Here is a 13,093-nt window from a genome sequence, read left to right as displayed (position 1 = left end):
CATCTGCATGGATACTTTGCAAATCACATTCAAGTGCCTGGCAGAGGGTTCAGGGAACCACCTTCACAATTCTCAATTATTCCAATATCGTATAGCGCGCGGAAAGAATGAACACCTATATCTTTCCGTACGAGCTCTGATTTACCTTATTTTATCGTGGTGATCGTTCCTCCCTGAGTACTTCTCCTTTTTACATCTTCCTGCACAAGTTCGTTTGAAAGCTTTCTGAAATTTTTTCTTCTCTTCAGATGATTGCTGGTGTTTCCTTTCCAAATCATAAATGAATTTTGGTAGTAACGTCATAATCGAAAAAAACACCACCAGAGGCCGTCGCTTTGTATTTCTCGCAACGTTGAAAGACCCACAAAGTTTGTCGACAGTGTCAACGCCTCCTTTTGTGTGATTGTAAAAAGTTACGATTTCTGGTTTCTTGAGATCAACTGCTCCGTCATCGTATTTGCTATCGTTGTTAAGGCTGGATATCAACAAAACATTCTTGCAGTTTTTTGGCGCGTATGAAACAAGTGTTGTCTCTTTGCGAAAACCAAACAGAGTTGAGTGGTGCTCTCGCTTTCTGGACGCTGTAAATTTTGGAGGAATCTGTGGCTTATTTTTAAGTAGCGTGCCAACGTATGAATTTTTTTTATGCCAATTCCTTTACCAAATCGTAATCCGTAAACCAATTGTCGGCCGTGATATTTCTCCCACTGCAGAAAGTGGGTGCTGCTAACCTTTTCACAGCGTCGGATGGTTTATTGCTTACTCTAAATGGACCGTAAATATTATGTGTATAATATAGCCGAGACTTGACCAAAGCATAAATTTATGCCATATTTGCTTGACTTTTTTGGCATATATTGCATGAAACCGCTTCTACCTCGAAAAGCTTCGATTTTTTCATCGATTGTGACATTTTCACCAAGTGAATAGCATTTTTGGCAGTTCACAACGAATTCTTCAAAAATGATTCTTATAGGAGCTATGCGGCCAGTTTTTCTTCGTCCTCCTCTTGTTTCCACATCATCGAAACGAATAGATCGCATTAAAAACTGAAATATTTTTATACTCGTGACGGTTAGGAAGTCATCCATCTGCCATAAGTCGTCGAGATTCAGACGATTCGCGTGGTACACCCGAGCGAGATAAAGCAGCTCGAATAAGGCTTTCATTTCTACTGTGTCTGTCTCTTGAGCGTCCCTTCATGAGAATAGATATCTTGTATTGTATGAATAAATTTGTTTGTATTTTCTACAATAAGTTGAAACATTGGGTCAGAGATGAGGCATTTCCATGACTCTAGAATAATAGTAACGTTTTTCGCAGGTCCGATTACTCCGGGCAGATCAAGTAAAATATTTTGTTTACTTCGTCTTTGTCTGTTCCTTGGTTTCCTTTGCCATGACCAAGCCCGATTTTTTTTTTTTTTTTTTTTGTATTTTTCCTTTGAACAGCTTGAAATGTCAATTTGATGCTCTCATCTCCGTCGCCTTCTGAGCTGGACTGAGCATTCTTTCTTGATACAGTGTTCGGCCATGGTTCATCGAATACTGCCATCATCGTCGAATGGTGGCTCGCTCTTATTCAAATGTCAAGCTATTCACCGGTTACTCCAACTGGCTTTTTTGAGCCGAGCTATACGTTCTCTTTCAAATACTGACATCTGCTTATATTGTTCACGTTCCTGTCTACGAGGCACAGTAACTGTCGAACTGAGTTGAAGAGATGAAATTCGCAAAGACTTTATGCCCTGTTTTCGACATGTCCCCTGTTTACTATCGTTACCAGCTGTGCAGTGAAATTGCTCTACGGCGTCATACATTCATCCAGTAGCTGCCAAAGTGTACAATTTTGCATTTTCCATCGGTACCTATATGAATACCAGTTTGAGAGAAATTTGCATAACTCCTCCTTCAAGGCTCCACTTTTGTCTTAGAATGTATAATTCATGCCCTTTTCAAAATTTGCAGTATTATAACCCAAGAAAAGTTATGTCGTACAAAACGAAGGAGGAACTAGCAACTGCAAGCAGGTCTAGAAGAGTTACCTCTTTGTAGGCCTTGCGGTGTCGTGGCGTGGTGCGGGCCGAGGCAGGCGCGGCTGTGGGGGCGGCGGCGGCGGCTGGCGGCTGTTGGATGGGGCTGCGCGGGGGCGGCGTGGTGACGAGGAAGGGCGAGCGCGGCGGCTCCTCGGACTGTGTGCGCTGCAGCGGCTCGTGCGACGTGTCGTCCACGCCCCCCGCCCCTGGGCCGCCTGCTGCGCCGTCCGCAAAGCAGCCCCCCGCCTCCGAGAAGCTCTTCATCAGCCGGCCGCGTCCGTTGGCCAGCACGCCACCGCCGTTGGTCTGCGCGAACTGCGACACCATCCGCACCTGCAATGACGGCCTGTCTGCACAGCTGCAACCACACCCAGCACCAACCTGTTAATACTTTATCATGAAAATTAAACATTATTGTCAAAACGTAGCTCAGAAAGTTAGGGGTATGAACTGCTGATAATTAATTCTCCCTTTTTCGAAAATTTTCTTCGACTACCAGAAATACGTTTCATGTTTCATTTCTTATAATATATGAATGTTTCTCATGTGCCACATATTACATTTATAATAAATAGCCGTATCATATTTAAGGTGCTGCAGCAGTGTACATAAATATATCAGTCAAGGCATAGAGATGTCCTAGTTGACAATCAAAAAGACAACATTAGTCGGAATTTGACATTGTCAACTGGTGCGGCTCAGTACTGTGATAAAGACACAGCACAGAAAAGAGCTTGAAAAAATTCACCCCCTGTTAAGACGGGATACACCTAAAGTATTCTCCGCCCTTGGGTAAATTACTTTAAGAATGGTAACCAGCACGAACACTTCCTGCCTGCACTGTGGTACACTGAAGCATCAGTATTCCTTTCGTATTGGCGTGATGAATTCATGTCCAGTCTTTTACCTACACTAGACGGACTAAAATTGCACTTAGGCTAAGAAAAAAAGACAGAAATTCATCATCCTCGTCATCGGATTCCAGCTCTAAATATTTTCTTCCTAAAGGACAAATTGAGATCGGCGAATGAAAAACCAGCAGAAGCTGGAGAGGATATGGTAGGACGGGTACACTAGAACTACAACTCGCACCGAGTCTCATATAAAGTTGAATGTGGTCACGAACTGCAGAGGGTGCCAGGCCTGTAGCGACTGGTACAAGCGTGATGATTTTTCCTGTCAATCTACCCTTCCTTTAAGTCAAGTATCTCCTTACTTTCAGCTGTGCAGAAGTACCAAAAATACACGGCACGCTGAGTAATGTTACAAAGCCACAACAGCCAACTACGTTGGAACTACTGAAAATCCTGCTGACACTTTTCTGGCACCATATGTAAGTTGACCTCTTCACAGACTCTGCGCGGAGGCAGCATCCGTGGTCATTCTGGACTTGTCCCATTGGGCAAATATTTTTTTCTTGTAGTCTATTAGCTAAAATGCTCCACTCCCTCGCATCTCGTTGTCACTGGCCTGTACGGTACGATACCCATTGGAAATCTAGAAATTCGAATTCTAATTTCTTACAAGTCACGTGGGAAACCACATACTGCGTTTCACATGAGTGACGCTTTCTTGTTTCGTGACAATTTTCAGACATGCATGTACGCACACCCGCGCGCGCTCATTTACACACTCCTCCACGGCCACATCAATCACTTTCCCAAACTTCTACCAACATACCACTTCACAGTTACGCTCTACATTGCTATAACGTCTCAGACAACACTGCAGGAAGGTTAAGATCAGCGTACAACGAGCAAGGTTATTTCCGGAGAAATGTCTAAATTTGACATTCTGTTAACAGGAAAGTTTGACAATAGGTACAAATGCCAAAGCGTTGACGAATGGCATCATTTTGTTGTAGAATAATGCCCGCTCACATGTTGGCAAAGTTGTTCCGAGTGCGCAGCAGAAGTTTCTCTGGGAAGCCCTTACACGTCCCCCATACAGTCCAGATCTCTTCCCACGTGATTTGCTTATTTTTGGAGCCCCGAAGAAAGACATTCGTGGCCGTCGATTTGCTTTGGACGAAGAGGTTCACACCTGGGTACAGCTATGGTACTGTAGGGAACCGCGAACATTTTTCCATAAAGGCACTGACCGTCTTGTCTCTCAGAGGGGTAAATGTATTAACAGTCACTGCAAATATTTTGAAATGACGGACAGTTCACTTGCTTTTCTCATTTATGTCGTTTCCTTTTGTGTGCTTCTTGTACACTCATGCACATAAATTAAGGATAACTGCAGAATGTGGTGCCACACAACGTGGCACTACACAAAACTGGCGCTAACAGCATAGGCACGTAGGGAACACACACGACACAGACCTGTAAGTCCACGGTATTGGTGATAAGTTGAGAAAACTGTCCCGAAACACATGTGCCACAAAATGCCACCGTGTCCTGCGCATGTACCCCGACATCACTATGGGATATGATCACCATGCACACGTACACAGGCCGCACAACGTGTTGGCATACTTTGGATCAGGTGGTCGAGCAGCTCATGGGATATAGCTTCCCATTCTTGCACCAGTGCCTGTCGGAGCTCCTGAAGTGTCCTATGGGGTTTGAAGACGTGCAGCGATACGTCGCCCGAGAGCATCCCAGACGTGCTCGATGGGGCCTAGGTCTGGAGAAAAGACAGGCCACTCCATTCGCCTGATATCTTCTGTTTCAAAGTGCTCATTCACGATGGCAGCTCGGTGTGGCCGCACGTTATCATCCATCTGGAGGAAGGTGGGACCCACTACACTCTTGAAAAGGCGGACATACTGGTGCAAAATTACGTCCCGTTACAGTTACGTCCTGTTACAGTTCCTCTGTCAAAGACATGCAGGGGTGTATGGGCACCAATCACAATCCCAAACCACTACCACCATACAGGTCACTTTCGAGGACATTAAGGGGTTGGTATCCGTTTCCTGGTTCACGCCAGATGAAAACCCGGCGAGAATCACTGTTCAGACTATACCTGGACTCGTCCGTGAACATAACCCGGGACCACTGTTCCAATGACCATATACTGTGTTCTTAACACCAGGCTTTACGGGCTCTCCTGTGACCAGGGGTCAATGGAATGCACCTTGCAAGTCTCCAGGCGAATAAACCATGTTTGTTCAGTCGTCTGTAGACTGTGTGTCTGGAGACAACTGTTCCAGTGGCTGCGGTAAGGTCCCGAGCAAGGTTACCTGCAGTACTCTGTGGGCGTCTGCGGGCACTGATGGTGAGATATCGGTCTTCTCGTGGTGTTATACACTGTAGACGTCCCGTACTGTAGCGCCTGGACACGTTTCCTGTCTGCTGGAATCGTTGCCATAATCTTATAATCTTGAGATCACACTTTGTGGCACACAGAGGGCCAGTGCTACGGCCTGCTGTGTTTGACCAGCCTCCAGTCACCCTAATATTCTACCCCTCATAACGTCATCAATACGTGTTCTTTGAGCCATTTTCAACACACAGTCGCCCTTAGCACGTCTGAAATCGTCTGCACACTTACTCGCTGCACCGTACTCTGACATGCACCAACACACCTCTGCGTACTGCTGCCAGCGCCACCGTGCGACGACCGCAGGTCAAATGCGCCGCATGGTCATACCCCGAGGTGATTTAAGACCGCAAACCGCCCACCAAAGCGTTGTTTCATCATGTATCAGCATAATTCTTAATTTATGAGCATGAGTGTATTTACACAAGGGGCAACTGGAACACGAAAGGACTAGGAAACATAAAACAAAACGGTAAATCGGAATTTTATAGTTATAAGTAGTAAGGCAACGCAAGTGTGCTACCAGGAATCACTTCATGTATCATACCATTGTACGTACACTACCTGGACAAAAGTATCCTAACACCTATTAGTGGACTTTAACATGGGGTGTGTCCACCCTTCGCCTTTGTGACTCTTCTCTTTTCCATAAAGGCACTGACCGTCTTGTCTCTCAGAGGGGTAAATGTGACCTCTTCTGGGATACTTAGAATGAGATGTATGAAGGTTTGTGGAGGATTGGGAGCTCATTCTTCCTCAAGAGGCACGAGCCTGGAGTGAAGTCGACATTCTGAGTCATCCCAAAGGTGTTCCACTGGGTTCATGACAGGGCTCTGGGCAGGCCAGTCGATTTCTGATGTGTAGTTGTTCACAAACCATTGCTTCACGGATGCCGCGTTATGACAGTGTGCACTGTCATGGTGATACAAATAATCATTGTCTCTGAACTGTTCCTCTACTGTATGCAGCACACAATGCTGTGAAGCGTTTTTGTTTTTCCGCATTTGTCAGTTTTTCAGCGCAATAAGGAAACCACATTCTAACCACAAAGAATACCTCCATACCGTGACATCACCCCCTCTGTGCTTCACTCTTAGCAGTATACATGATGACGGGTAACTTTCTCCAAGTGTTCACCAAAGCCAAACGCTTCCATCGGACTACCTGATTTATCTATTCAAATCACTCGTTTCCCGTCATCCACTGTCCAGTGGCATCGTTCTTTGGTCGATTGGTTGATTTGGAGGAGGGAACCAAACAGCAAGGTCATCAGTCGGGACGGATGAGGGAAGTATTTGGAAGGAAGTCGACCGTGCCGTTTCAAAGGAACCATCCACACATTTGCCTGAAGCGATTTAGGGAAATCGTGGAAAATCTAAATCAGGGTGGCCGGACGCGGGTTTGAACCGTCGCCCTCCCGAATGCGAGTCCAGTGTGCTGACCACTGCGCCACCTCGCTCGGTCATCGTTCTTTGCGCCACTTCAAACGTCGCTTACCACTGACTACAGAAATGTGTGCCTTCTGAGAAGATTCTCGGCTGCTCTTTTTAACTCCATGCGCACACTGTGCAGGCTGGACTGCCTGGTAGCACTTTGGAGCTAACGGGTGATTCCTTCCGCTGACTTCATGCGATTTTTTACAACCACCGTCCGCAACAGTCGATTGACCTGCCCGTCAGTACATGAAATCTGCCTGGTCTTTCTTCAGATGTGCTCGTTCCTTCGCGTTTCTACTCTGCAATCGCATCATCGACAGTCGACTTGGGGTGCCTTAGAAGGACTGAAATGTCGCTGATGTGTCTGTTACTCAGGTTATATCCAATGATTAGTCCACGTTTAGAGTTACTGACCTTCCAATCGACCCATTTTTCTGTTACTACTTCTCTCTTCACAACACTTTACTTCTGGCTTCCTTTTATGCCGGTACGTGACACCTACTAGTCAGTTTCTCATTAAGAAGGGGCGTCCGGATACTTTTCATCAAATAGTGTATAGTTAAAAGATATCTCTCTTATTTTGTATAGAACTTCGGGTCTAGTGAAGCAGGGGATACAACCCGTCGGCTTTGACCAATGACGTCATACATTACTCATAGATAACAGTGTCTTCACTTTCATCCATACATAATAAAACAGTTCTGTGTTCCGGATAAGCGCTGTCATTGTACATTAAAATAATTGAATGTGATTTTAAAAGAGATCGCTACATATTGCTCAAAATATTCTTCGTGTGCATTTATTTAAATAATTGGTTGTTTGCAATTCATTCATTTCTTAATTTCATTCTTAGTGATACTGAGGTAATTTGGAATATTAGTTTCTTATTTTAGGACAATTTTTAGTATCTCATTTTCGTTGGTAGATATGGACTTATCTGTTCCGATGAAGTTGGATGATTTGAGAGAGGCTATGGGAGTAGACATGTTGGGCACGATTTGTTTTTTACAAATGTGTGGTCTCATTGCCGAGTATATTCGATGTAGTGAGTGCGGCGAACATATGCGCCTCACAAGTGTAACTCGTCGCCGTACTCACGACTTATTCGTATGGCGCTGCAGCAATGATCGGTTGTGGCGGTCCATTAGACGAGGGACGTGGTTCGAAAAATCTAAGCTCGCCTTGAGAGACATTATGAAAATCACGTACTGTTGGTGTTTGAGATATCATGTGTGGCTGTGTGTCCATGAATGTCGTGTGAGTAAGCGCACAGTTGTGGATTGGTACTCTTTTTGTAGGGAAGTTTTTGGCGAATACATGAAATACATGGGGCCGTTGGGGGGGGGGGGGGGGAGAGAGTGTTATGGTCGAAATTGTCGAGTCGCATTTTGGCAAAAGCAAGTACAACAAGGGGGGAATCTCTGGTGGGATTATGGGTTTATGGGTTTGGGGGGCTGTGGTTTCAGATCAAGAGTGTGACGATGTAGTGTTTAAAGTAGTACTCAATCGAAGGAAGGAAATTTTGGTCAGCTTAATTGAAAATCGCGTTGCAGAGGGTTCTATTGTAATTTCAGATGTTTTTTCTTCATGTAGGGTTTTAGGGAAAAGGGGTTATCAGCATCTCGTAGCTCGTAGTTAAGCACAATTTTGATTTCAGATCATTATCCACAGGGGCTTGCACAAATAGCATAGAGGGTTATTGGTCAGGTGTGAAATCTCTTGTAGGGGTGGGGAAACGCCAGATTTCCTCACTTCAAAGTCACTTAGACGAATATTCATGGAGGCGTAGTATTCCCCAAACATATTGCCCGTTTATATGTTTTGTTAAACGTGTGGGGCAAATGTACCGTCCGAAATATGTTAACTAATTTCACATTAAGATGGGCGTGGGCTGAATGTATGTGTATGTGCGTGTATGTGCGTCTGTGTGTTTTCGTAATGTTTTGTTTGTTGTGTATGTGGGTATGTGATTTTTGTTGATGTCTTTGTAGGCGATCTTCGGTTCTTTTAAGAAGTTCCCGTGTGGTAAGTTCAGTTTTCCATTTTTTTCTTTTACGACATTTGACTATTTTAACGTATTTCATTATTTTATTACTCCATTACTGTACTCCACCACGTAACAGAAATTTCGCAGCTGTCGTTCTTCTTTCGTTTCCCAGCACTAGTATCAGTACGATTTTTTCGAATCTGTGCTAGCAATAGTAAAGGCGAAACGCCCGACACAACTAAAATTTGCATCCCGTCCTTCAGTTGACTTTTACACTGACACTACCTATTCCAAAAGAACGACATATGTAACACTGATGAGATTTACCTATGCACGTCAACTGGAGAGCAGGTTACAAATGTTCTGTATAGCTATATATCTCAACTAAAGAATGGGATACTCTTGTTTCTGCTGTGATCAAAACTACAACTTCCAGTCGATACTATTAGCATCGAAGGCGAAAAAAAAAACTGTACTCCATAGTGAAGTACGGGATACAAATTATTTGTCGTCTTATTGCCTCTTCGCGTAGTTCAACTGAGGTACAGATTGCAAATGTAACGTACGTCTATTTCCACGTTTTCGTTAGCGGTGTACATATACAGGGTGAGTCACCTAACGTTACCGCTGGATATATTTCGTAAAGCACATCAAATACTGACGAACCGATTCCACAGACCGAACGTGAGGAGAGGGGCTAGTGTAATTGTTTAATACAAACCATACAAAAATGCACGGAAGTATGTTTTTTAACACAAAGCTACGTTTTTTTAAATGGAACCCCGTTAGTTTTGTTAGCACATCTGAACATATAAACAAATACGTAATCAGTGCCGTTTGTTGCATTGTAAAATGTTAATTACATCCTAATTACAACCTAAAGTTGACGCTTGAAACCTCCGACGTTCAGTTGCATGTTGCAACAAACACGGGCCACGGTCGGCGAGCAGCATCTGCAGGGACATGTTTACGATGACGACCGTGTTTACGAGTGTGGCTGTAGTGCACTGTTGTGGTTTGGTCTAGCTGTCGCAGTGTCCGCATGTAGCGCTTGCTGCTATTGTTATTCTGCATTCGTTCCCGCACGCTGACCAACCGTAGTACACCGTGTTACCAGACGACTGTGATAGTGTAGTGTTGTAGGAACTGTGACCATGGTGTATTCGAACTCTGAAACGGCGGAGATGATACTCATCTATGGCGAGTGTCGACGAAATGCAGCTGAAGCCTGCAGGGTGTATGCAGAACGGTACCCGGACAGAGAGCATCCAACTTGCCGCACATTGCAAAACATCTACCGCCAACTGTATGCAACAGGTATGGTCGTAGCACGCAAACGGGTCCGTAACAGGCCCGTCACAGGAGAAGCGGATACAGTTGGTGTGTTAGCTGCTGTTGCCATGAACCCACACATGAGTACACGGGACATTGCGAGAGCCGGTGGACTGAGTCAAAGCAGTGTCATGCGCATACTGCATCGTCACCGCTTTCACCCGTTTCATGTGTCGCTACATCAGCAATTACATGGTGATGACTTTAATCATCGAGTGCAATTCTGTCAATGGGCATTAACAGAGAATGCGTTGCAGTTCTACCTGTTTACCGATGAAGCGGGTTTCACAAACCACGGGGCAGTGAATCTACGGTACATGCATTACTGGTCCGTGTACAATCCTCGCTGGCTCAGACAGGCAGAGCGACAGCGACCGTGGACTGTAAATGTATGGTGCGGAATCATTGGAGACCACCTCATTGGTCCTCACTTCATTGCAGGGGCCCAAACAGCTGCAACATACATCGCGTTTCTACAGAATGATCTGCCAACGTTGCTCGAAAATGTCCCACTGGAAACGCGTCGACGTATGTGGTATCAGCATGATGGTGCACCTGCACATTCCGCAATTAACACTAGGCTGACCCTTGACAGGATGTTCGACGGACGTTTCATAGGACGTGAAGGACGCATAAATTGGCCAGCCCGTTCTTCTGATCTTACACCTCTGGACTTCTTTCTGTGGGGTACGTTAAAGGAGAATGTGTACCGTGATGTGCCTACAACCCCAGAGGGTATGAAACAACGTATTGTGGCAGCCTGCGGCGACATTACATCAGATGTACTGCGGCGTGTACGACATTCATTACGCCAGAGATTGCAGTTGTGTGCAGCAAATTATGGCCACCACATTGAACATCTATTGGCCTGACATGTCGGGACACACTCTATTCCACTCGGTAATTGAAAACGGAAACCACGTGTGTACGTGTACCTCACCCCTCACGGTAATGTACATGTGCGTCAGTGAAAAAGACCAATAAAAAGGTGTTAGCATGTGGACGTAATGTGCTGTTCCAGTCTCTTCTGTACCTAAGGTCCATCACCGTTCCTTTTGGATCCCTACGTAATTCGGTGCTCTCTGATACACACGATCGAACAGCGGAGGAGTGGTACTCAAGCGTCAACTTTAGGTTACAATACCTCCGGATGTAATTAACATTTTACGATGCAACAAACGGCACTGATTACGTATTTGTTTATATGTTCAGATGTGCTAACAAAACTATCGGGGTTCCATTTAAAAAAAACGTAGGTTTGTGTTAAAAAACATACTTCTGTGCATTTTTTATGGTTTGTATTAACCAATTACACTACCCCCTCTCCTCACGTTCGGTCTGTGGAATCGATTCGTCATTATTTGATGTGGTTTTCGAAATACATCCAGCGGTAATGTTAGGTGACTCACCCTGTATATAGGTCAACGGAAGTATAGGATACAAATATTATGAACGTAGCTCCTTCTGCCATCGGTAATACTACTACCTACGTAAGAACAGACTATTAGTGGTAGTGGAGGTGAAAGAAACAACACGTGTAAAATTTGTGTCCCGTGCTTCAGTTGACCTATATAGTTCAACTGAACAACAGGATATTAATGCTAAAGAAAACGAAGAAATCGACGTACGCTAAACATGTATCCCGTACTGCAGTTAACCAACACAGTTCGAATGAGGTTCGAGATACAACCCATATATATGTGACGTGAGGTATTCTATGCTACCAAAATTTACATCCATTTTCCCCCTTCGTTTTCCACAGATATAATACGATACAAACACGCGATATCCTTAACGTGAAAATACTACTTGCCTTGATGTATGTCAACCATATTTTTTGTCTCTCGTTTTCTTTTTTTTACTGAAAACCCTTCTCAGCTGTTACATCTGTGTAATAAATGATGTCTGTCAAATTCTGACGTCATTGGTCAAAGCCGACGGGTTGTATCCCGTGCTCTACTAGACCCAGAACTTCCCGTTACTATGGTATAGTCTCAGATAGCGAGTTTCCAGCAGGACGGTGAACAGGGCTGCGGCAGCGGCAACCGGAAAAGGAGACATGGTGCGCGCATGATCAGCCCCTGGAGAAGTTGCGCAGCTATAGAGTAGCCTGCCTGACCTGTAGATTCAGCTGGGTCCTCATTGGTATCAAGGCGGATTTTGCTGCTTATGGATATTGTCAGCAACAGGAAAGAGGAATACTACTGTCCGCATCAGACTGACTTTTTGTTCAGCGGTGTGTTTGGTACGTTCGTATTATTGAAGCTGTTATCGACTTTTAAAACTAGTAATTATGTTCTTGAATGGAGTCGCTCGGTTCCGCTAGCTGCTGTTGAGAGTGAGAGCCCTGTTACTTGTAACTTATCTCCTCTTATTTGTTATTGCCAGCTGGTAGTTATTAGTAGCACAAGCTGTACTCAGTTTTGTTGAATATTCTAGCGGTTGGCAATACCCGCTTCCGTAGCTGAGGTCGTTAGCGCACGCCTATGCGGTGGCGCTTGTTTCAGAGATGATGATGATGAGGTCCTATGCTCCTTGACAGAGCGTAGGGGATGATGCGGTAATGGAGGAAATTTTCACTGCCAGTGATTGGCCGGCAGGGGTACGGGAAGTAGTGGCTTAGAATTCATGATCACCAGTCTTTCCGCTAGAGCCCTGGATTAAATACCAAACCTCTCAGCAAGACATGCTACACTGTTGATTGTCATCAGTCCGTTGAATGGGGACGCTAACCTCTGCGTGTCCCTTGGTACTGTTCGAGAGGATCATGCGATGTGCCGGGAACGGGTTTCGCCATTTCCCGTCTCTCATTATCATCATATAACATAAACATAACATTATACCCCACGGGATCATTACGCTCACCTACATACCACAAGTACACATACGATACAACTCTCACATATCTACAAGGAAATGGGCGGAGTAAGAGCACCCTTTGCGCTAGGTACCTGAACCCATCCCGTGTGATTTCACAGCTAGAATGACATACGGAATTTACATTTTTTACTGTTACAACTTCTTTAGAATTTG

General features: G+C 44.9%; 1 protein-coding gene across 1 annotated transcript in view; it reads right to left on the bottom strand.

Moving 5' to 3' along the window:
- The window catches only part of LOC126456455 (uncharacterized), a 478,332-nt gene that overhangs the window by 389,433 nt on the left and 75,806 nt on the right, over nt 1-13,093 (bottom strand). Inside the window, exon 6 of the mRNA XM_050092205.1 lies at nt 2,153-2,368. Within this exon, the coding sequence (XP_049948162.1) occupies nt 2,153-2,368 (216 nt within the window). The remainder of the gene's footprint in view (nt 1-2,152; nt 2,369-13,093) is intronic.

This window comes from Schistocerca serialis, chromosome 2, assembly GCF_023864345.2.
Source record: "Schistocerca serialis cubense isolate TAMUIC-IGC-003099 chromosome 2, iqSchSeri2.2, whole genome shotgun sequence".
In the NCBI taxonomy this organism is placed as follows: Eukaryota; Metazoa; Arthropoda; class Insecta; order Orthoptera; family Acrididae; genus Schistocerca; species Schistocerca serialis.
The sequence above is the reverse complement of the archived record's forward strand: the minus strand, read 5'-3'. Positions and strand labels throughout refer to the sequence as shown.